Source organism: Ctenocephalides felis, unplaced genomic scaffold (genome assembly GCF_003426905.1).
Source record: "Ctenocephalides felis isolate EL2017-DRISC unplaced genomic scaffold, ASM342690v1 CF-g0.4_SCAFFOLD_01492, whole genome shotgun sequence".
Classification (NCBI taxonomy): Eukaryota; Metazoa; Arthropoda; class Insecta; order Siphonaptera; family Pulicidae; genus Ctenocephalides; species Ctenocephalides felis.
The window spans coordinates 34,884,214-34,911,686 of record NW_020537646.1 but is presented as its reverse complement, the minus strand read 5'-3'; the positions used below and the strand labels follow the sequence as shown (position 1 = coordinate 34,911,686).

General features: G+C 28.8%; 1 protein-coding gene across 1 annotated transcript in view; it reads right to left on the bottom strand.

Moving 5' to 3' along the window:
• LOC113369924 (P protein-like) overlaps positions 1-27,473 on the bottom strand; it is a 64,698-nt gene that overhangs the window by 8,174 nt on the left and 29,051 nt on the right. Inside the window, exons 2-4 of the mRNA XM_026610546.1 lie at positions 627-723; positions 285-420; positions 11-201 (exon numbers count right to left, since the gene is read on the bottom strand). Coding sequence (XP_026466331.1) covers positions 11-201; positions 285-420; positions 627-723 — 424 coding nt within the window. The remainder of the gene's footprint in view (positions 1-10; positions 202-284; positions 421-626; positions 724-27,473) is intronic.

Sequence of the window (27,473 nt, the reverse complement as noted above, 5' to 3'; positions counted from 1 at the left end):
AATATATTACATGTATGTATAGAACTTCGTGCTTTTTCAAGTGAGATGCATTTGCAGGATCTACACTTTGAGAAACCTCCAAAATTTCCAACCATAGTTCAATGTAATTAATCGACAGATTTCCATAATGCTCAGGTAAAAATGCTCCTGATAGTTCTATTTGCAATCTGGCACCATTCAATCTCTCTGGCAAAATGAAACCTGTAAAAAATGATTTGGAGAATTAAATAATGTAAAAATTGAATAATACTGTTTGCACATGGTGGCAACGGATCAATACTCACTGCGAACTTTTCCTACTGGAATTGATATTTGCTTAAGGGTTTCAACTCTTTCATTTTTCGTCATCAGTATCGCCGTGAACAATAACCAACATCCTAGTAATAGGCCTATTTTTAACGATTTTATCCAAGGTTTCAGCTGAAGAAAGAATTTGAATTATAAATAATATGATCAGTACCAAAGTAAAAAATTCTAATATTCCATATGACAGGTACCAAAGCAAAAAATTCTAAGGGTTAGAGAAATATAGTAGAGTACAGAATTGCTATGAATTAAGATAAAATTCTCACTATTATTTTTTTTTAATTTTATAAAACTATCTATTGGAATTAGATTTGATATACCTTTCTATGACCAGTAACTTCATCTGTGTCTTGATCCAAATCTCCTTCAACAGTAGAAGCATCTCTATTTGCGGGTGCAGAAAATTGTGCTTTTTGCCTACATAATTGAAAATATGTTAGTCACAACATTAACTTTAAAATTTAATTTCAATTTATACTCATGTTTTTAAAAATTATGGTGTTTACTCAAAAATAATAAGTAATTTTGACTGTATTTAAATATCGCACAAAACAATATTAATTATTTTCTTAAAGGAAATTACTTGTATAACTGGTTGCATTAATACTGCAAAATAATGGATCAAGATCTAGTGACAATATTCATTTGATACGAGTGTCGTCCATGGACGAAATCCGCTTGGCGTGCTGTATGTACGGATGCCGTCCATAGACGACATGCAGTGTTTCGGACATTGCTTCAATTTTCATCATTATGCATTAAACTATTGGAAATTTTAATTTATATTGTTGTTTCAATTAATGTTTTTAGAAATTATGGTGTTTACTTGTTAAGAATCAATAATTTTGAATGTATTTAAATATCACATGTATAACTGGTTGCATTAATACTGCATAACAATGGATCAAGTATGATCTAATGACGACATTCATTTGACTACCTTTGTACACGAGTGTCGTCCATGAACGACACCCGTTTGGCGTGCTGTATGTACGAATGTCGTCCATAGATGACATGTAGCGTTTCGGACATTGATTCAAGATTCATCAATATGTGTTGAACTATCGGAAATTTCAATTTTTATTGTAATTTTTAGTTTATCAAAAGCTCAATTTATAGTTCTTCAACACATTTTTATTGATGATGGTAGAAAAATCTTAAAATATATGATTGTGCCTGTCCGTAAATATACTATATACTTTATATTAATGATATTATCATTACCCGTTATTTGGCCTAGATGCAACAGTTGCTACATTTATGGAAAGGTAATCCATCTTTCTACCAGAATTTCCATTTTCCAACCTATCTTCCTCTTCTTCGTTTGGATTATCATCATTGGGAAGCGGATCAATTTCATCGCAAACATCTGTAATTAAAATCAAATTACACAATGCAATTACATCATATAAAAATGGTATTTTATTATTTTGTTATTTCCTCGATTGTTGATATGCTCAAAATAACGATCATTTTATAGTCTATTGATTAGATAATATTCAAATAAAGCCGCTGAGCATTGAAAATGCATTAATTAAATATAATACCACTGAAATTTCTCGTAATGGTACAAAACAATAGTTAATACAAGTGCGTATTGGAGTCAGGTTTGCTTTATTTATTATCTTAAACTAATTAAAAAATGAATGGACACTTAGATTCATACTTGTTTTGAAATGACCTTCAATTTTATAGTCCTGCTTCAAAAAAGCAACAAAAGGATTATAATAATATTTATCGCCAATACTATCGATAATTTTCAGAATGTTATTACCGGGTACTGATATTTTTACGGTGTTTACTTGTAACATCTTCTAAGAAATGATAAATTACATAAAATAGTAAAATTATACTAATATATTATAATTTATAAGATAACGATAAAAAAATTCAAATCTTGATAATTAGAAAAAAAGAAACATAATCGCCAAATCTATTCCCGCGTTCAAACAATATTATAAGAATAGTTTCGCTTTACCTGTGAATTCATATAGATTTTATTAGATTTTGATATGATTATTTTATTAGAGCTATATCGAAATTTATTATTCGAATACCTCGATAACTAAAAATTATATTAACATTATATTTGGAAAGTATTGTTTTCCCTTTTGTCATATTAATATTTATAACACAAATCTTGAAAATAATTATAAATATAAAATTGGTGTCCACTGAGCAATATATTATAATAAATTTTATGGCGCCTGGTTTCTGTGAATGGTAAGATTATTATTTTTAAAGCTTACATATTTTTAATCATAAATCTTACTAGTCTAAAACAGATGTAAAAATTATTATGTATTAAAAAACACCTGCCTGGAAGATCTTATTTTTTAAAATGCTCATGTATATCAACAAACAGAATATTCTTTTTTTCTTTGCACATTAAATTTATAACGATTTCTGGATTTCATTTTAGCAAAATATTTTTTACGTATTAATCTAAAATGAATTTTATGTATCTCCTGAAAAATGGGTGCAATAAACTACAACAAGTAATATTTTTATTTGCTGAACGAGTCATCGAAGCGATAATTTGTCAATATGCAATAAAGCAGAAAAAAGCAATATTTATTCAATGGTCCATTTGGATAGTTTCTAATTATATTCTAACCAAAAGTAATGTAAATTAAATGCACAATTTTACATTTTTACACAAATTTTATTCATTTGTTAACTTTCTGTATTGTAAGTTATTGTAATCGTTCGAAAATCGAAATTGAAAATTTTTACATTTCTTTGCGTTTTAAAGATTTCTGAACATTTTGGCGTATGTATGTGTGGATACAATTTTTCGTCCACGTTTTCGGGCGCGAGGATCAACCGATTTGAATCATTCAAAAAACATTCGATTCCTATTGATAGAGAGATGTGCTGGTTAGTTTTTGGCAAAGGCAGGCCATTTTGGCAATACAAAGCTAAATATGGTTTTGAGAGAAATAAGCATCCGATTTGAATGATTCGAAGGACTTTCTGGTGTGTTGATAAAACGATTGTTTTTGGAAAAAAAAATTTTTTTTGAATATCGAAAATTTTCAATTGGTACGGAAAAGAAAGTTTCAGCAATTTGGCCTCAAGGCACGATTCCATGCAACACTAGTTTTAAATTATTTTCTAAATGGTAAAGATAATACAAAATTGATCTTGAGATATGGGCAATTATTTCATATGTATGTAAATTTAAAATTAAGCATATTTATTTATTTTGTTTTGTTTGTAAATTATGAAAATTAATAGATTCAAAGAATATTTCAAACATTGCACCATAAATAGGAAAAATAATCAGAGTGAAAGCCATAATTCCATTAAACGATTTCCTTAAGCAAATTCTGTAGAAGTGATCACACATCAAGTTCATGCATTCGGATAAATATTTAACTAATCAATATTAATTTTTGACTATAAATTGAATAATTTCAATATAGTTACATACCTCCAAGTCCCAATCTCTCATGCTCCTGTCGAAAACTGGCTAAACTCGGATCTTGCCTGATTTTCTCCGGCAGAGTTCTCCAGATTTCCAAGGCACCAGCAGTCACCTCACTAACAGGAACAGGACGATAATTAGAAATTGAATTACTGTATTTTTTGGTCTTAGGACTTTTTTGAAAATTAGAATTAGTTTTAGTTTTAGGGGTATCACTTTTAAAATTCCCGTTCATTTTAAAGATAAGATATAGTAAAAATCTTTTTAAATTTAATAAATCATAGATAACACTTAAATTATAATATACATAATTTACGTATTATCACAATGTGTTCAATTTAATGATTTAATTTATTAAAGCTGATCTTTATAATTTATTATTTATTTTATATTACACGGAATTATTCAGTATTTTATGTTCACTCTACGTGTGTCACCACTTATAACAGTCTAATATTAATAACAAAAATTAACAAACGGCCCAGGATTTTAAAAATTAGCACGTATTGAGTAATTTCTTGATCATACACAATATTATACGTCCTATTGTCTTCTATAGATAATTAGAGTCGAAGTTTCTCCGATATTTGAACTCTAATATTTGTTTTCGAGGATTTTTAGTGTTTTTGAAGTATGTATGTATCATTCTTATCAAAAGTAGTCAATTGAGGTGAAAAATAGGCCAGGGTATACTATATTTTTTCATAGTTCTGATTACAAATTAAATTCTCAATATGAACTCAAAACCGAATATTTAAAAAAATCACTGTTGATAAAGCTCATTCAGAATAATGAATGAAATTCATTTTTTTTTGGCCTAACACTTTATTAATTGATCTAATCCACCCGGAGTACCTATTCGTTCAAAACCAATATCGAACTAAGCCTACAAATACAGTAGCTGTTTCACTGATGTTTAGAAAAACTTCAAACAAAAATGTGATAAGGAAAATCAATATTTATTTATATATTGTGTTAGGTACATAAATTACGATATATGAAATTCATGGAATGAGTAGCTCAATATAATGTGATCAGAGGTCGTATAACACCTAGTAAATTGTCATTGTTAGAAGATTGCAGTAGAAATTCTGAATACAAACTTTTCCGCAACTTCTCTAAAAAAAACAAATAGACTGGAAGATCATGGACCATTGGAAGTTGGTCTTGTTTACTAACAAAAGATGTGCGAAGCTGCAAAAACAAGTACAATGTTTTCGACTTATCCATATTTAGTTAAAAATATGTGTAGATATCATTGTCTCTCAAACGACTTGTGTAGATTTGCATAATAAATTTTGTTATGAACCAATTTGCATTTTTTAAAGATATATTAACAATTTAAAAAAGACTTAATTGCAATTCCTGTCTGAACAAATAACATATTTTCATTAGTTTAAATAATAATAAAAAAAATTAAAACTTTTTACCTGAGGATATACCAAAACAATGTAACACTTCAGAAGTAAGAAAGTGCAACTCAAGAAATAAGTAGAATTTTGGGACTAACTCAAAATATATACTAATATACTTTTCAGTATAGATTATTTTTATTATTTAAAATTATATTAATTTCAAACTTCGTTAAAAAAATTAAGCTATGATAAAGCTATTTACGTAAAAGTGTTATAAAAAATATTTTATTAATATTCAGATTCGGTTTTATTCATAGAGATAACTGTATAATAACCATCACATTAATATTGATACATTTAAGAATAATTGTGAAATTTGAACACAGAAGTTTGTATTGATGTCACCGTTAATTTGTATATGTAATACAAATATTTGCTCCACTCACTTGGGAGAATAATTTTTAAATAAACATACATTTTGTAATCTTAATGAATCAGTAAATAATATACAAAAGAGTAGTACTTCGCATTTCTAATAAAAATATAATTTTCTCCGCCAATGAAGATTTATAATTTTTGATCAAGGTTTCTTTCAACAAAATTTCTTCAAACGACAAATAATATTAAATAAAGAAACAGATATAATTTAACAAATAAAAGCAGTTTATCATAACTGTAAAGATTATTTTCGAATTATAAACAATGTTAATTTAATGTTAATTATTACGATTAATTATAGAATTTGATTGAACATGTGTGGGAACACAATTTTGTCTAAGACCTCTGCAAGCTCAATTTGCTTGCAATTTTTTTTGTGTCTTTTTAGTAAATTATTAGAAAAAATAATTCTATTATAATTAACGTTTGTCGTTAATAACAGATGATGAAAAATTATATACTCAATGACCGGTTTGAAAAACATAGGTATCATCGAAAATTTTCTGTTCTGTAAAATAACACTAATGTTTGTAATATAAACAAGTGTCCTTGAATATTTCTTAGATATTTGTTTTATAATCTGCAATTATTGTTTCTAATTAATGTATAAATAAAATTTTGAATTTTACCTATTTTTTTCAACAAATATTATTAAATTCCCTTTTTTTATATATCTCTACGTTTCAGGAGTTTCTGAACATTTTGGCATATCTTAGAAAAAATGGATGTATGTGTGTGTGCGGATACAAATTTTCATCGACGATTTTGCGAACACAGATCAACCGATTTGAATAATTCAAAAAGCATTCGATTCCTGCTGATAAGTAGACGTGCTGATTAGTTTTTTGCAAAAGCAGGTCTAGCCGTTTCGGAGATACGGGGCATTATGTTGCAAAAATGGTTTTCAGTTTTTGAGGTAACGGTGAGTACAATTTAAATAATTTAAAAAACATTTTACTTGTATTGACGGAATGAACAACTAGTAAAATTTTTGTGAAGGCAGGCCTATCGTCTCCGGAGATCCAATAAAAAAAGTTAAAGAATCTGCTATTTTGTGGTCAAAAATGATTATTAGACATATGTATATCGTATTATCAGATATTTCATAAAGATTATAATAATAAGTACAAATTTTGTGTATATATGTATGGGTTCCATACCCATGTTTACACGTTTGACTACTACGCGGCGCTTATGCGCTTTTATATTTTGATTCAAAATCAGCTATGCAGCGCGATTGCTTAAAAAAAATTTTCAGAATTTTCAAAAAAATCAAAATATAAATAAAATCAATTTTTTCAAAATTGACATTTTTTTCAAAAATTTCAAAATTTCTCAAAAACCCAATTTTATAAAAGTTTTGTAAAGTTTTTTTTAATAATTTAGTTTTTGGTACGGGAAGTTCTAGCAATTTGCCTTAAGGGTTTTTATTTGCCTTACGATGCCAAACAACACTAGTTTTTATAATTTTTTTGTTTTTAATAAAAGGATGCTGTGTATGGGTGATCATCAAATTATAACAAGGTAATATTTTCAAGGCCTATTGTTTTGTCATATTATAGATTCCAGAAAAATATATCAGTATTAAATATGATACATGAGTTTCAGTTATAAGAAGAGTTTGCAACAAACCATGTAATTCTTTCACTTCAATGAGTAATACTGTATAGAACCTAATAGTTCAAGTGCAATATATGACAAACATCCTTTCACAAGAATATCCTTCAATTTACTCCATTTACGCAATTGTATGTTAAATATTTTTCCATTCCTACAATTTTCCCAACAATTCTTTCCTTTCATAAAAGGCAGCTTGATTACTAATGCTCGGCAATATGTGTTAAGTGCATTTGCTTCCATAAATATCAAGGACATAGATTAATTTAGAATTATTGTAACAAAGACTGTGCCATTAACTGCACCGACTGCAGATAATCTGATGTATGATTGCTTAAATAAATAATATAATTATTTCATGTATTATTCAACTCACATTTAGAGAATGATCTAGAACTACCGGTGATAAATAATCAACGTCATTTATAATTGAATATGTAGATGATTTTTGCTTTGGGCCAAAGATTCTTAAACTTCATCATAGGAAATAGAAATATTTGATCAGCAAGTTTTTTAGTACAACATCCGAATTCCATTAAGAATATAAAATAGTTAATATAAATTACTGGTGGATGAAAACTTAATGCAAACAAAAATAGTGACTAAATTATCTGGTTAGTTATTGCTACCAAAGAGTGAATATTGCAAGGACTGATGATATGTCTATGGTAGTAAGTTTTGCAAATGACCTATTTATTAACTTCCCGTAGGGTAAGTTATAGTATTGGGCCAAAAATCAAAAATCAAAATTTTTGCATATCTTTACGTTTCAGAAGTTTTTGAACATTTAGGCATACCTCAGAAAAAAATGAATGTGTGTTATGTGTGGAAACAATTTTTCGTCGACAATTTCGGGCTTATGAATGTACCGATTTCAAAAATTCAAAAAGCAATCGATTCCTATTGATAAGGAGATGTGCTGCATGGTTTTTGGTAAAGGCAGATCCAGCGGCTTCGGAGATATGGAGCAAAAAGTCATAAAAATGTCAGTTTTTAAGAGAACGGATCAACCGATTTCAATGATCCAAAAAACATTAGATTCGTAATGAGGGGAAAAGTGGTGACTAGATTTTGGCAAAGGCAGGTTCAGCCATTTCGGAGAAACGGAATTAAATGTGCAAAAAATAGCAGCTTTTAAGAAAGATAAGCATTTGAGTGATTTAAACTTTCAACTTGTGTCGACAAAACGATTGCTTTTGGGTAAAGATTTTTTTTTTTATTTTCAAAAAAAAAAATTTTTGTATATGGAAAAATAATTTGGATTTTAATACTAATTCTAGCTGAAGTTCTAAACATCACTTGTAATACTTGAAATAATTATAGTAATCTATTTGATCAATTAATTATAGTATTCCATTAGGATACGGAAAGTTCCAGCAATTTACCTTAAGGCGCGATGCCAAACACCACTAGTTTTGAGATTAGAATAGAGTCCACATTTACATGTTTCCTTTCAAATTTTCATATAAAGTATATAATTAGTAAAGTGTTTCTGAATTATTATATTATCTATATTATAATAAATATATATTATAATAATAATCATTTTTTTTAGAAAAATTGTGAAACAATGAATGTCGAAAACTTGATTTATCTAACTAGAGCAGCCTACTGAAATAGTATATCATAAATATGTATATAAACATAAAATATTTCAAATTAAAATTATAAAACCGATATTGCTTATATTTTATTATACTTGGTATCAAATACATAGCTTGTTAAATGCAACATATATAAAATATTGATCGCTATCTATCTTACAACTATTTTAACAAAACCTTAAATTCTTTTAATTCATCAGGATCGTATGAAAACATTTTCACAGTAAAACAAGTTTCATATAATTTACATGATAAATAAAACATTCACTTGTAAAGTATAAAATCCGAAAATTTGTTATCAGTATCGATACATCAGTTTCTTTATTGCATTACAATCATTTAAATACTAATGTTCTTGTGACTCATTTTTCTGTTTATATAAAAATTCTAAAGTTGCCTCAAACATATCTTGAATATGTTTTAAGTAATTATCTATTCTAGATTCAGGTTTCAGATCTAGATCTATTACAGAAACCCTGGCCATAAATTTTTGGCCATTGAGTTCTACAATTTGATTTTCGAAATTATCTAGTTGAACACCATCTCCTGACATGCTTTCGCAAAATCCATTTAAACTATCGCCACAGCAAAGGGATTTAAAATTAGTAGAACTTTTATTATTTTTAGAAATTACTTCATCCTTAATTCTTCTAAAAGTCAACATCACCGAACAATCTTTAACTGTGGCTGCCATCATGGACCTTTCCAGATCCGTGAGATCATTCAAGGATCTTTTAGGGTCCTCTAAAACTTTTAAAGTTCCTTCAATATATTCGTAGCCTTTGCCTTTTGATAAAGTTTCTAAAGTGACATCACAGTCCAAAAGTTGCAGTCTCAACAATCTTTCCAAAATGCAGCCTTTTGGTAAATTTGATTGATAATTATTTCTTTGGCAGGATTTTAAACCAAGTTCATGTAATTTTCTTAAGTACTTATGTTTAGAACTATCATAATGGACGGTTTGGTTGTTTAAACATGTTGCATTGAGTTCATCTTCTTTTGCATTAAAATTTTTCAACAATGTAACACATATTAGACTGGCCAGTTTACTCAATACATTAAACGGTGGCTTAAAATTAATTTGTTCGGAATATCCAGAATCTGAACAATGTGATGTTTTTAGTTTCTTGTGGGAATTGGACTGAGATTCGTGAACATAATCTTTTAATGTATAACCTACGTTATTTGTGTTATAATGTAAATAGTTTACTTGTTCCGAATCGTTATTGCAATCGTAGTTGGTTTTTTGCTTAAGTTGTCCATCAACATCCTCCTTTAAGATTTTGGAATATTCCTTAACCATGTTTTTGTCTGCATTATCAGTAGTAAGATTTGTTTGAAATAAGTCTTCTAAAAGCATTTTCAAATCACTACGATCCACAGCATGACCATTTCGAAATACTTTAAAATTATTTTGAGGCACTTCTATAATACTTCTGAGAGCTTTGGTCATTCTTTGAATGTTACCAGAAAAGAGATCCAAAGGGCAGTATCCGCTGATTTTATTGATCTTTCCTTTTTTGAATTTCAGAAATTGCGTTAAGCAATATGGACATTTGGCATATTCTGAACTTTCGTTTTCATTTATTACATAAGGTGTCCAGCCGTGTTTCGGCTTTAATTCGAACGTAAAAGTGTCTCCATAACATAAATAATCCGTATCCGGCATAAGTGTGAAATCTGGAAACATTACCGCATATTCGGAAGCTACAAGTTTGTGTCTCCTATACTCAGGTCTTATTAAATCTAACTTTTGATTTAGTTTTGATAAATTGCAGCTAGTGAGATCAACAATTTCGATTTTTTCATTATCCCTTATCGTATAACAAGTTCCCAAAAGTTTTGTAAATGTTTTCCACCAACGCGACTCCCAAATACATCGTTCCAAAATAGATCTGGATATTTTTATCTGTTCGTCTAATTTTGTTCCCATGAACTCGTGGACAATATTATTAGAAGATCCGTTCTGAACAACACTTTGTTGGGTACAAGTATAAGACGCAGGTGATGCATTATTTGGCAAATTTTCACCATTGTATTCTACCAAATTTGGTAAATTTACAAGTTCCTTCTTATCAAGTAATAAATCTAGTGTTTCATTATTTTTTCCTAGTTTTGGTAAAACAGGTGCATCAGATTTCAAAGATTTCTTCAATCTCAGCACCTTGTTCTGTCCGTTAAGTGCTAGAATAACATTAGCATTTCCTTCTCCTCTGTAAGTCCAAGAATCACTGCATTCGCTTTTCGAATTTAGGCCCAAATCCAATGTTCTTAACTCCATTTTCCTGTGGAAATTCGTACGACTTGCAAATTTACGTAAATTAATACATAAAAATTATTCAATATAGAGTCATTTCAAATATTTGAATCTCGCGCGCGCATGAACTTTGAATCGCTTACTATGAAACTAAGATGGCGGCCGTGCAATGGCAATGGAGCCGTAACACAAAGAAACTATGTCGTAAAATGTCAAAATGTGTGGAAAAAGTTAATTTACAATCGAACATATTTATACACAAACAATGTTTTACCATGAAAGGTCAGTCTTTAAGTTGTTTATTTATTTTTGAATACAATACAAGAAAATATTTTATTTAACACCTCTACACAAATTCACTCGCTCATAACCACACTTTTCTTGTTTCACTAACACTAATACTAGCTTCCATGATTTATCGATTGACTTTTTATAAAAACTCGTTGCAAGTATTTAAATTTAATACAAACTAATCGATAACTTGTTGAAAGTGTTGAATGAATATTTAAACTGTATAATTCTAGTTCAATTTATATATTGAGCGTTCGCGTACTTGCACAAGTAAAGGAGAAGCAATATGCAGTGTGGAAACAAGAGGCCAGCCTAGTAGACAGCTGGCCGAAATTGTTATATTTATAAACTCAAATATGCGTCAATCGTTTGTTCCCAGAAAATATTAATAGTATTTTAGAGAGCAATGTTCGTAAAATTATGAATAATCTATTTACAAGGCGAGATAAGAACGTTTAGGTTATGACAGGATATTGATAAAGAAATTCGTTATCTTTACAGTATATTTGAAATTATGTGCATGTCAGTGAATTGTGTAGTTTTGATTGTCAGGTTTATAAGAATTAAAAAATAATAGTAAGTAAATTCTATGAAATTGAAAAATTGGCGTGAGCATTATTTCTGTATGCTATATAATATGAAAATGCAGAATAAAATAAAACTTTGGTTAGGGACAATTTGTCACTATTATTACGCCTGAAGTTTCTGCTATTGGAGTCATGCTTAACTATTGTCTTAAAAATGTCATTTGACTAGATTTTTTTTAGTAGTTAAAATCTACAAATAAGGTAAATTTTTTATTGGCTAAAAAATATTTAAGACGGATTTAAATGTTTTGTCCATTATTTTACCTGTTCTCTGTGTTTTGGAATTATTTTAAAATGTTGGTAACATTGAATTATATGCTCAACTTTAACATGTTGGTATCCTGTTGATATCTGTTTGGGAAGATAGTTTCAGATTGGTTTTTAATTATTTTTTTTAATAATTTGAAATTTAGTCTAATTTTTGTATTACCTTTATCAGTATAGAAGTAATTCGACACCTTTTATATTATGCATGTGAAATGGTTCAAATAAAATTTCTCTACTCATGTATATTAGCAAAATTTTCGACTTAAATACCAAATTTTCTTTGCGTCATAAAGCTGATTCATATAGCAAAACCATAACATTTACAATGAATGTTGTATAAACAACCTCCTGTGCTTTTGTCTTATATTTTTATTTTGAATATATATGTTTATTATTAGGTGCACATGTAGAAAGTTATTATTTAATGACTGATTGTATTAGGAATATTCTGCATATACAGTGATTGTTAAATACAATACTATTTCATCAGTATTTAAAATTAATGTGGCTGCTTTGAACTGATTTATTTTTCTTTCAACTTTAAAAGGAAATAAAAAAATAATGATGCACCATTCAGCTCAATTCAATATTCCAGAAATAAATTATTGGCATTTGTATATTAACTGTTTAACTGTTTAACTTAACATTTTTTGGGTTAACTTGATATTTGCCTTACTTAATCAATTCAAGTATAACTTAAATATACATTTATTAGTTCAATTTTCAACTTCCCGTAGAGTAAGTTATAGTAATTGCAAAAAAAATCGAGAATGAAAATTTTTGTATATCTTCACGTTTTGAAGGTGAACATTTTGCCACACCTTAGAAAAAAAAAGGATGTATGTGTGTATATGTGTGTATGTTTGGATACAATTTTTTAGTCCACGATTTAAGGCGTACGAATCAGCCGATTTGAATGATTCAAAAATCATTCGATTCCTATTGATGAGAAGACTGATCAGAATATATCCTATTGAAGACCGTGCTGATCAGTTTCTGATGGAGATAGATCCAGCCGTTTCGAAGATACGGGGAAAAAAGTGCACAAAAACGGTAATTCAGTTTTTGAGAGAACGGAGTACCTGATTTGAATGATTTTACTTGTATTGACGAAATGAAAAATTTATAATTTTTTTTGTAAAGCAGATCTAGCGGTATCGGAGATACAGAGGAAAAGTTAAAAAAAAAAATATTTGGCGGTTAATGATCATTAGAGATATGCACATCAAATTATGAGATATTTGATAAAAAATTTAAAAATGGGTACTAATTTTGTTACAATTTTGTTGGGTTCCGTACCAAGATTGTTAATTTTTAAAGTTTACTTATACGGTTCAAGCAAATTTTAAAATTTTCAGATTTTTTTTTTTCAAAATTTGTACTTCAAATATGAATTTTAAATTTACAAATCAGTTTAAAAACGTGTATATTTCAAATGTGTTATTCTAATCGTAAGAAATATATTCTCAGATGGATTTATTCGGCACCTCTTGCTAAAGTAAACCTTCTCAAGTGTTTTGAGCGATAAGATCGTCACTGTATATTTTATGAACGATAAAATATATAGTGATTATAATTATCTAAAATTTTTAAAATAATTGTTATTAATTACACAGGCCAACAAAAAAAAGTTTTTTTTTTGGTGCCTCAAATGTTAGAGCTGATTCTTATAGTATTTTTTGCGCTGATTTCAAAGCTGCAAACCATTTTTTTGTATCAGCTCTAGTTTTTGAGATACAAAGAAGTTTGCCGAAACCTGGTCCATTCGAGGTCGTCACGGAAAAGAACTTTTCACAGTTTCTACTAATGTCCCAACTAAGGCCGGATGGGTCTTGTAAGTTTGTATGTACGAGTAGTCATATCTCATTAAAATAACATTCGGAATTGTATTACTCTTTTGTACTTTCGTTCCTTATATTAGGTGCGCAACTAAGTTCTCGCTTTTTGTCAGTATATGGCTCTATCAGTAAGGGTTGGTCGATTTTGACAAATCCAAAACGTCTTGAAGCAAGCTTAGAGTAAGTAAACAAACTGCTGCGACACATAATTGATTTCGTTTTTGCATTATATACTTCTGGTTAAGTGAATATGTCCAATTTATGCCAAACAATCGTTATTTGCGAGGAGTGTTGATTTTCGTCTTCCATTCAAAAAAAACGGGAACTCAAGTGCATCGAGACCTACGGAAATGTTGCTCTGAGCGAAACAACATGCCGTGAAGGGTTTTGTCGCTTCAAAAATGGTGATTTTGATGTTGACGACCACCCTCGTGAAAGAAGGCCAAAACCTTCAAAAACGCTAAATTGAAGGCCTTGTTCGAAGAGGATTCGTGCCAAACTCAAGAAGATCTTGCTTTAGAATTAGGAGTTACCCATCAAATCATTTCCAAGCTATAGCATGCGTCGGGGATGATTTAGAAGCAAGAACTTCGGTTTCTTGTGAGTTGAAGCCAAGAGACGTCGAGCGTCATTTTTTCGCCTATAAACAACTGATCCAGCGGCGAGAAAAGAAGAGGTTCTTCATCACATCGTGACAGGTGATAAAAATGAATACATTACAGCAATCCAAAGACGAGAAAATCTCGGTTTGGCCGAATATTCACTGCGAAGGTTATGCTCTACATATGGTGGGACCAGGTCGGTGTTATTTGTTATGAGCTGTTGAAACCGAGTGAAACCATCACTGGAGAATTGTATCGAACTCAATTGATGCATTTTTATAATAAAGTTACATTTTCATCGAAAAACAGCGAGAACTTAGTTGCGCACCTAATATCGTAAAATATATCATATATATCGTATCTTGAAAACTAAAGCTCATAGAAAAAAACCAATGTCATTTTTGAAATCAGCGCCCCAAATATACTTAAAAACAGCATTAAAATCGTTTGCACCATTTTCTTTGTTGACCTGTGTTATTGATCAATATCTATTGATTACTGATTTTTTTCCTCGATTATTTAAATCTGCCAAGTTCCAGCAATTTGCCTTAAGGCACGATGCCATATTTCGCCAGTTTTTGAAAGGTATTATCTTTGTCAAGAATTTTGGAAATATCAAAAGCCAGCAGTTTGAACATCTCGTTACAGATTGAGTTTTCGTTAGGAAAATTAGTTCAATAATTCAAAGTACAATAAACTAGCTTTCTAATAATTTTGCAATATAATGCACTTGTCGCACATGTCTTATTATATAATTAAATTCAATACATATTGGACGTGTACAGTCGATCAAATAAGATAGAATGAAACAGTAGATGATATATGATGGATTTCTAATTATATTTAGTTTGATTCTCTAAAATTTCTCCTAAATATTTTCACTTAAAAATGTATACTTGCATTTCAAATAACTACGTTTTTATGTAACGTTCCATTTTAACCATGCATAAGTTGCCAAAATGTGGGTAGAAGTAGTAAAATCGTTAGTTTTAACAGTTTTTATTGGCCAAGAATCTCTTTCCAAGGCATAATTTGATCTCACGTAAGTTCAGAATAGCGGAAAAAGTTCAATTACGTCAAAAGTCGAATAACATATTTGCCAATCTAGTTATTTTAAGAATATGAAATTTTAAATTTATGGGTTCCAAAAACTAAAAGAAATGTCCTCAACTTATAGTTCATTTTATTTAAGTTTTAGTTATTTTCAAGGCATTTTTGCTTTTCCACATATAATTGTATCATTGTTCTGAATGTGCAAGAGCAAAATTTGAGTGAATCAAATTAGTTATGCATTTTCATTGCATAGTACATAAAGTTATTATACTGCAGAGTGAAATGAGATTTGTACTTGAACAAAAGTCGGCACATTCTTGCATACGAAATGGTAGTGTGCAAAAGTTAAAACAAAGAACGGGACAAGTTTATTACAGGCAAGGCAATATAATAACACACTATTTGAATTGTTCAACGTAATAGTTAATGACATAGCAGGTTTGAAACAATAGATATATCAAGGATTTGCAAAAACTTGGTGGACAGTAGGTATAACTTTATTCTGCACAAAGAGTTTGAAATTTCAGAATACGAGGAAATATTAAAACAAACTATCAATGTTAGGGTCAATGGGTAAATTTATTCAATTTCTAGTATATGATGTGTTTCAGATGAAGGTACTTCAAATCCAATACTTTTGCAGAATTCTGGAGAACATGAGAGCAGAAATGTATTTTTTCCTGTTTATTTTTAAAGGGCAAAGCTGTTGAAATTGTAACAAAAATTAGAATCAAATATCTTATGGTACAAATTCTGATTTCAAACAAATAGAATTTTAGCCAAAAACTGCCATAGAAAGTGGTTTGAGGAGTGTTTGATGCAAATCAAATTATCAGATATTATTTATATAAGTTTTTTACCTATATGTTTGACCAAATTTTGGATTAATATATTACCAAGTTTTAAATTTCATGCCAGTATTGGAGCTTACAATATTTTCGAATTTTTCAGCAATTTTCCTTGAGACACAATTGGACACCTTTAGTTCTCATTTTCTATAATCTAATATTCGTGATATCAGCAAATAGAGTGCCGATCGATTTTCGATTTCGATTCGAATCGATTTTTTTATGAATTTGTTTAAGAAAGTCTTATATGTAGTATTACTATACATAGTGTCTTATGTATAGTAAGATCTTGAACAAGAATTGTTTGATTGTCTTTAGTATATTCATTGGAATATTGCTCGAAGTATGTATGCAGAAATTATATATTTATAGCTAATGTTTCTGAAAATGAAAACCAATTAACATGAAGTGAAGTTTTATCTCAAAAGTGTCTTTGTATAAAGGTTTAGTCTAATTACCCGATATGTTAAAAGTATATTTTAGTATACGTTTCAAATCATTATGAGTCATTTTTTAAGGATTAAAGAAAGTATGTGTGTAAATAATAAGAAATTTAGCTTTTTTATATGTTTTCTCCAAAATTACTGTTTAATATTTTAATTGAAAACCGCATTATTTCTTTTGATACGAATTTATGTGTGCGTCACATAAATTTTGCAATAGTTTGCGAATTATGTTAAATTAGATTCTAGTACAGGTTGGTCAAACCATTTGCTTTATAATTAATAAATGAAATAACTGGTTTTTAGAAATTCAAAAAGTTTTAATTCTTACAATTTCAGATAAAATTCATAAAACTTACATTAGAGTTATACACATTTGTACTCATCTTAGTATGTACATATACCTTATTAGATTTACAAACGGTTCCATAACTTTCAAAAGTTATGTTTTTAGAAACAAATCAGATATTTCAAATATATTTTTAATTAAAATTCTATTATTCTTATTTATCGAATCGTTCTGATACTTAAGTATACTGTGTACATAAATTAAAATAGATACATAATTGTGAATAATATGACTCTGACGATAAATGAACTAGTTTAAATTATTTTGAATTTTGATTTAATATTATACAGTCATTGTACTACTGCTATCTTAATTGGCGCAAAATATTAGATATTTGAAAGTAAATATTATTGTTTGTTGCGTCGTTTTAAACTTAGCATAAATTGGATTTTATTTGGATAAAACTTTTTGGATCATATATGTATGACCTTTGTCAAATTTTGAGATAACTGGTACTTTTACAAAAACAGTCAAGATATATTAATATTTTTAGAGATATTTAATATATTAATATTTATAAAGAACCAAAAGTATGGTCAGAATAATTAGAATTATCTGTGTTTTTGGTACCGGAACTTAGGTGTTTCAGCAGATTGGATGCAAATATGAATAAATTTTTACACAAATAATATTTGAATATACACCAATATGGGGTTATCTATGAAAATATTAATTTTTTTACATGGACATATTACATGCATACATACATGTATGTTTGTGTGTATATGTATAAATGTTTATTTATTCCTACACTATATAAAGTTAAATATATGGGTTCAAAAATAAATCAGACCTGCTTTAACGACCACTTTATTTTCGTCTGAAGTAATTCTATATAATATAGATATATTTAGTTTCAGCGACACCGTATTTGTGAGTCTTTCTCACCGCGTGTATCTGTTATTATTATTAGAGACTCTTACTACAATCTATAATTGAACATGATATTTAAATATTCATTGAATAGTATTTTGTCCAAATATTTGAAATTGTAGAGGTAGAAGTTATATTAATATACATACATGACCGCATATCAACTGCAAATTTTAATTCTAATACAACAATGAGTAGTAACTGCCCTAGAGCATTTCAGTGATCTGAGTTTAACACTAACTATATACAGGAAAAAATAGTTGAGAGATTTTCCATTGAAAAATGTATTTTTGATTTATGTTTTCAAACCAAAATTGATATCAGTACTGCATGATATTGAGTTATCGAGAGCGGGAGTTCGAATTCGTGATCCTGTCTACACAAGGGAGGGCGCTTAACCGTTACGTCATGTTATAAATGTATTACCAAACTCTAACTGTACTTATTGTCTATCTAACTATTAAATGATATACATCCAATATTTTTTGTTAGACCATATTGAATTTTTCGCGAACTCAAAGCTCATTCAACCTTAAATCTCAAACTAAAATTACATGTCAGCTTTTATAAAAATCAATGGACCTGTTTCAGATTTTAATACAGTTACGAACAACATTTGAATAATCGTCTGAGTAACAATTTGCAACAGCTGCTCGATCGAAAAACAGGTTTTTCATCCGAAAAAAATCCATATTATATCATAATAACGGATTTGATGTTTTTTTCACTTTGCTCTAGTTTTCCAACATGTAATATTGTTTTAGAATTTTTGCTATTTTCTTTGAGTAACAATACCGCAGGATAATTATTAAATACCGGTTTTCTAAGATTGCATACATTACTTGTAATTAGTCAATTATGTCATTTCGGTATTCTAGCCATTTACAAGGTTGGTTACTCGAAAGTAAAAATATGCATAATATTTTAAATAAACGTAATTTAATATAATAGACTCGACTCATTTGCATTATTCAATAAGTACATCTGTACTACAATGAATGAACTGCTAAGAATTGAACATGAAGTGGTTTGAATGAACACTTACAATGAATAATTTTGAAAACGTTTTCTCCGGGTTTTCTAATTAGTATTCAGGAGGCTTGTTGTATTTTCTATGAAATCAAGCTTAATCTGATGTGCTTCTATACCAGCCGAACACATAAATGGAATTCAGATTTTTTGTGGGTTTCTCAAAAATAAAACATTCAATTACTTAAATATTTTAAATTAATTAAAATTCAACAAGAATTGTATTTATACCGACAATTACAAAAATGCGATTTTTATATTCTTTTGGAGACAAAAGATGTTGAAGTTGGATTTTGTCAAGGTGCTTTAAGGTACTGTAAGGTGCCGCCCATTAATCCTTTCCACTCGCGAATTTCGAGATTCATATGAAATTTGCGCCGGAGCGGCGGCATCCGGATCGAAAAGGTTAAAACGTGAGGCTTAAAAGGGGAGGATAAAAAATCACGAAATATCACCTAATGTTCTAGTAAGGTATCACCAGTATTTATTTATTACCTAAATTAAAAAATTATTAAATTTTTTTTTTCAAAAGTTTTCCACAAATTTTATGATTTGGGGGGAGGTGGTTTTGTTTTTAAATATCAAAAGTATCACCAAGGGGAAGGGAAGTATCCAAAAATTCTTAAAAATCGATCAGATGATTGATGGACGTTTCCTAACAAAAACTTTTCTTAATAGACGTGTAATAGTTCTTCAGCCATATTAATTTTGACACTTTGAAGAAATAAATGACTTTATAGAGTGGTAGTGAGATATTTTACTTGAAAGTATTCTCTGAACTATTTTTACAAGTATTAATAACAAGTAATGTAGATTTTTAGATCAGGATGTGGACTATATTCCAGGTTCCTATATAACATGTTCTAGTTTCATAAATGGGTATCATATGTAAGTACTGCATGCGATCATATACAAATAGAACTTTACGATAATACGGTGCTTTCTTGGATAGACGACATCACCATAAATTACATACTTATATTATTTATTGTAATAGTTCAATTATTCAAATAATAACCCATTTTAATATCGTGGGTGTGTGTGAGAAAATATAGAAATATGTACGTGAAAGTATTTTCTTAGATATAGATATAGCTAAGTGCAGTACATAATATTTCAATTTGTCTAAAAAGTAAAAAAAATTACAATTTTGGTAATATATACATTGTGTTAAATGTTCACAGTCCATTAAAATATTTTTGTAGATAATAAAAAAACTATCTTTGTAGATATAAAAGAGCAAATATCGAGATCACATGTATTCCATATAACAATTGAAAGGTAATGAAAAATTACAGTCGTTGTCTTTTTTTAGTGGCAATAATCCTTAATATAAAACGAACTAAAACATTACAAACAATGGGCGATAGTTGTATTGAGCCTTCTAAGGGCTGAAATATATTTATGGAATAATCTTTCATAGATTTTTAATTTCACTAGGTTCTTATTTTTTAAGGAAAGCCATAATTCGAACACTAATCAAATTAGAAATACAGAAATTTATATTTTGAAATTGAAACAATTCTAGTCTCATATTTATGGAAATGAAGAATATTAAATATATTACCTAAATTAATTTTTATTGTATAATCGACTTCAATTCTAGGACATGTTAAGAAACTTTATTATGAAAATATTGCGAAATACACATGTAACGACAGTTTAATTGTAATAGGGAAAAATAATTAAAAATGTCTTTATTTTACAATTCGTCATTTTTCCATATTGCCATATTAACTTCCCGTAGGGTAAGTTATTGTAATCTTCCAAAAATCGAAATTGAAAATTTTTGCATTTCTCGACGTTTTGAAGGTTTTTGAACATTTTGGCATACCTCAGAAAAAATGGATGTGTGTGTGTGTGTATGTATGTATGGATACAATTTTTCCGTCACGATTTCGGGCGCACGGATCAACCGATTTCAATGGTTCAAAAAACATTCGATTCCTATTGATAGGGAGATGTGCTGATTAATTTTTGGTAAAGGCAGGTTCAGCAGTTACGGAAATAAAGAGCAAAGAATGCAGAAAATAAAAATCGAGTTTTTGAGAGAACGGAGCATCCGATTTGAATGATCTAAAAAACATTCAATTAGTAATGATTGGGAGAAAAATTTTGTTTCAATTTTTTTGTATATCGAAAATAATCCAGATTTTACTTTTAATTCTGACTAAAGTTCTAATATACTTTAAACAAATAATTTCAACTTTGCAATTCAGTTTATATAATTCTTATAAATATTAGACAATGTTACAATATTTATAATAATCTATCTGAAAACATTCAATATTCCTCGAACATTTTGTTACGGAACAAGAAGTTCCAGCAATTTGCCTTAAGACACGATGCCATACACCTCACTAGTTTACTTTTTTTTTAACTTATTTTACTATGTAAAATTTTTATTATGGGTTATTTGACTCTTTAAAATCATCACAAATGTGTTATAAAAAATTATATTTATTAACTTCCCGTAGGGTAAGTTATAGTAATCGCAAAAAAATCGAAAATGAAAATTTTTATATATCTTTACGTTTCAGAGGTTTCTGAACATTTTGGCATACCTTAGAAAAAATGGATGTATGTGTGTGTGTGTGTGTGTGTGTGTGTGTGTATGTGTGTGTGTATGTGTGTGTGTATGTGTGTGTGTATGTGTGTGTGTATGTATGTATGTGTGTGTATGTATGTGCGGATACAAATTTTCGTCGACGATTTCGGGAACACGGATCAACCGATTTGAATAATTCAAAAAACATTCGATCCGTATTGATAAGGAGACGTGCTGATTAGTTTTTGGCAAAGGCAGGTCAAGCCGTTCCGAAGATACGGGGCAAAAAGTTCCGAAAACGGTAACTCAGTTTTTAAGAGAACGGAGCGTCCGATTTGAATAATTCAAAAAACATTTATTTGTATTGACAAGATGAAGAATCGATACAACTTTCATAAAGGTAGGTCCAGCGGTTTCGGAGATATAGAGAAAAAAGTAAAAAAATGAGCCATTTGGCGGTCAAAAATGATCATTAGACATATGCACATCAAATTATCAGATATTTTATAGAGATTTTAACAATAAGTATACATTTTGTTAACATTCCTATGGGTTCCGTACCAATGCTTATGCGTTAGACAGCGACGCGGCGCTTACGCGCTTTATATTTTGTCCCTATGTAGTTAAAGCAGTACGATTGCTTTGAAAAAAAAGTTCAGATCTTCTACAATATGTCGAAATAAAGAAAAAAAAATTTTTTCAAAAAAATTTTTTTTAAAAAAAAAAAATTTTTTTTTTTAAATTTTTTTTTTCAAAAAAAAACTAATTTTTGTCCAATTTATAGTTTCTCAAAATCTTATTTTTTCAAAAATGTTAATCGTTTTTAAAAAAAATAAAAATTTTTGGTACGGGAAGTTCCAGCAATTTGCCTTAAGGCACGATGCCCTAATTGCCTTAAGACAGAATTCCACTTACAGCTAGTTAAGATTAATATCAGACGGTTTAGTATTGCATGACTGGGCAGGCGCCATCAAGAGAATTGTATCACCTGTGATAAATTGGCTGACCGATATATTGCATAACTTTTTTTACATTTTTTAATATTAGACTAGCTTTTTATAAATCTAGCATCACAACATGCTTAAAATAAACGTTGACAATCCATGCAATATTATAAATATTCATGTAACCTATATGCATTATCTAAAAAAAACTAAACCATTTTTTCAATACAATATTTATATTAATAACTGTAGAAAGCCATTAATTAATTTATCATATTTATAACCAATTATAAATATATTGGTGTGTATATACGAATACATATTTAATGGAGATGAAATCCAAACTTTTTTATTAACACAATAATATTTACAGCGTAATAAAACAATCGACGTCAATCGTATTATGTATTAAATTAAGAGAAATTTCACTTACAATTATTATATAAAATCAACCGCAGATGTTTTGGGTATTTTTGATATAAGAATATATTTCCCATTTTTTACCATTGTTAAAATTTTACCTTAATTATACACTTTGACCAGTTTTATATAAATGCCAATTATCAGTGCAGTAAAGTTTTGTAATATAGTTTTGATAAATAATTATGCTTGAATATATTTTGGTTGTACTAAGAAATCTTACAAATGATATATTGAACAAGTTGTAAATGTACCAAAATATATATTTTGGAACATTTTATCAAATCAGCCTGAGCTTGATCAACTTAAATTATGAAAAATTGTTTGCTTTCATTTTGTGAAGTAATTACCAATTTCTAAGCTCTGATAAGCTTATTTTAAAGTCCTACTTGTTTTTATACTTTAGCTTAAAGTCTGCCTGTTATAAATGTACTGATAATTTATTTGAATTATAAGTACTTATTTTGAACTAATTATTTATTAGTTCATATAAGATCGACGTAAGATAGTTAATAAAAAAAATAATTTTTATTTAGACCATTTCGGTGCGGAACTAAAAAGAGTTAGGTCAAAATTGTTGGAAATTCCAAAGCTTTAGATAATGAAAATTGTAAGAAACTACAAATTTAGTGACTATGTTTACAAACAATTGGAACATAATGAAACTTAGCCATTTTTGTTAAAAAAAATTTAATACGTAAAACTAATATTTCTTTCCACAACATATTCTACTTGAAAATTGGAATAGAATGAGATTGACCAGACAAACTCTATATTATTATTATTATTATTATTATACTGTCAGACATGAGTTGGAAGATTTTTTTTATCGGATGTTTGAAATAGAATAGGAACCGATTCTAAATCACTGTATTATTTTTATTAATTAACTAACAAAAAAACAATTGCTCAAGGACCCATCAAGCATTGCGTGATCAAAAAAAGGCTATTTATACGGAAATGTTTCATTGTAATACATTCACTATTTTATGGCAGAATAAATAAGTTATAAATAACTACTTTTTATTTACTTTTATATTACTGGCATGATAAGAAAATGATGATTTGCTGGGCGAAGAATGATTAATTTGTATATGGAATGAATATTGATAAATTACTGTATGTTTATAGAGTTTTATTTGTAATAGATTGTCGAATAGTGTTAATGGTATGATTATCTAGAGTACGCCTTAATTTGTTTGTTTTATGTTGGTCAATTTTACGAACAAATAATCCAATAAATTTGAAGAATTAGGTTTTCGTACATTTTTAATTACGAAGTTTTGGAACTTGATACATTCCATCAAATTTTTGACAAAAACCGTTTTTTATGAAATAACAGATTACAGAATATTTAAAGACTTATAAAGGAATGGATTATGTACCTTTTCTTCAAAAATGAGGAAAATATATAGAAAAATATTACAAATTGAGTAAATTTACAAAAATTATCTACCTGCAATATTGATCATTAAGTAATTATCACTTATTTTATGCTAAAAGCATTTGGAAAAAGAATTATTGAAAAGTATTTGAAAAATTGGACTACACTTGACTTAGTAAATGGTTAATTTTTCATTCCATTCTTTTCTAAGAAAATGGTACATAATCCATTGTTTTTTTAATATTCTGTAATCATAATTTTTAACTTCCCGTATGGCAAGTTATAGTAATCGCAAAAAAATCGAAAATGAAAATTTTTCTATATCTTTACGTTTCAAAGGTTTCTGAATATTTTGGCATGAAAAAATGGATGTATGTGTGTATATAAGTGTGTATGTGTGTGTGCGGATACAAATTTTTGTTGACGATTTCGGGAACACAAATCAACCGATTTGAATAATTCAAAAAACATTCGATTCGTATTGATAAAGAGATGTGCTGATTAGTTTTTGGTGAAGGCAGGTCTAGCCGTTCCGAAGATATAGGGCAAAAAGTGCCAAAAATGGTAATTTACATTCCTATGGGTTCCGTACCAATGTTTATCCGTTAGACGGGGACGCGGCGCTTACGCGCTTCGATATTTCGTCTCTATGCAGTTAAAGCAGTACGATTGCTTTGAAAAAAAGTTCAGAATTCCCAAAATATTTCAAAATGAATTTTTCTTCAAAAAGTCTTTTTTTTAAAAAAAAGTGACAAAAATTTGTAGTTTCTCAAAAATATAATTTTTTCATGGTAATTTTTTTTCAAAAATGTTAATCTTTTTAAAAAAAATTATTTTTGGTACGGCAAGTTCCAGCAATTTGCCTCAAGGCACGATGCCATGCGCCCCACTAGTTTGTTATTGAAAAGTTTTTATTTCATAAAATGTTTTTCACAAAAAACCTGATGATGACTTAACTTCCGAAACTAAACATCTACATAAACCTAATTATATTTCATTTATTCAATTATTTGTTCGGTAAAGAAACATTTATCTATTAAACACGTACAATTCAAATATAGTTGTAATTTTTCAATCGTTGAATGTATATTTATTATTTAATTGTTATTTACTGCACCTGCAGTTTCAGCAAGCGCCACTACGTGATGTTCAGCTTTGATAATTTTTATTGATTTTCGAACCTTGACCAAAATTTAAAATGGTGATAATTCAAATTAAAACACTAAAAGGCCTTTAGCATTCCGTATGCGAAAGTGCAAACAATATGTGCTTATGTCTAAATATCTATTTTGCTCTTGACCTTATGTCATTATTGATTATACCGTTAAGACCACAAGAGTTAGAAATAAGTATTGGATTAGATTGGCAATTAAAAATTTATGGCAAAGTCGAGTCAATGACTTAAATCATCGTAGGTAGGAAGGGGATAGGTCAAATAGTCATCATGGAAAATTAGAATTGATTGATTCATTAAGTATTTTTTTTAATAACTCCCCGACCTATTTCAAAAACGGCTGGACCTATTTCAAAAATTTAAAAGCCATTCGATTAGGATTATTGTTTCTCAGTTTTGTGCGACGATTGGCCGATCCGTTTCTTTGTAATTTGTAAAAAAGTGTTAAACTTTTCATCCACATTTAAGCTCATGCTACCGAGTCGATTTTAAAAAATCAAAAACTGTTCGAAAGATATTAGTTGGAAATGATAATGATTAGTTTCAGGTGAAAAACAACCGAGTCGTTTTTTACAATTAACTGTTGGAAAAAAAAATTAAGCCGATTTTTATGGAGCTTTTTTAGCGATATATATCATGGTCTTATAGAACTTACTGAAATATGACGGCCTTACGACAAGTACTTTAATTTTAAAAATTTATCAAAGTTTGAGAAAATGAGTAGTTTTTTTGACGTTTGTTAAAACTAAAATTAAACCATTTACTTGGTATAACAATAGAGCACCTCTTAATGAACATACTAAACCATTAAAGTCCTACGGAAACTAGTTCAATTATAAGAACTATTGATTTGTGAAAATTTGCTTTTAGAAAATACTCCGAGTTAACGTGTTCGTTCGTTTTTAAAGATGTGTTTTAAATCCATTCGGAATACTTTTAATCACTCATAAATTAACTTAATTTTATTGATTAAGTCGATTATTTACACTTATCGGAAAGTTCATGTAACTTGCCTCAAGAAAAAATACCAATACCAACTAGTTAATATTTGAAATTACGATTAATATATATTTTATCAATTAAGATTAACCACAGTTTTACGTTCAATATTATATTTTCTAATAATTAATATTTCATTTCGAAAGCTATAAAAATACAAATTGTACTTATATATGGTTAGGATCAAATGTGTTATGACATAAGTGAAGTGGAGGAGACCGGACACGATTGTACCCCTTTTTTTTATTATCAACAATTTTGTTAATTTACCAGTTAGCTGGAAAAAAGGACCAACCCAAAAACAACTATTCCAAAATTAGTAAAGTTAAGCTGTTGGCGGCTGTCACTACTGTAACCTGGCACAACCGTACCCAGTCTTTCCTATACAAAATAGGATGCTTCTAAATTTGGAATATTCATTCTTCAACAAATTTTTCAAATCGATTTGCTATTGCATTCATTGATAGTGCCTTGGTGTGAATTTATTTGACAAGATTAATAAAGAATTTAGAATGAAAATTTTGGAATATCCAGGATGATCTTAGCTTTAATATTTAAAATAATGCCTATTTAGAAATTTAATCTATACCTCAGGGAACATTTTAAATTACATTCACAACTATCTAGGCTTCAACCTATTCTCGTCAAGGCGTCGACGAAATAAGACGGAAAAAATTAGTCAATGCGACATTCTACAAATTTTCAGACGTGGGGACTTACTACTACTAAAGTTTGCTCCTAGATACAGTTAGACGAGTTATTTTCAGATTTCACATGGATGTTACCATCGTTCTAGAAAATATCGAATATAAACGAT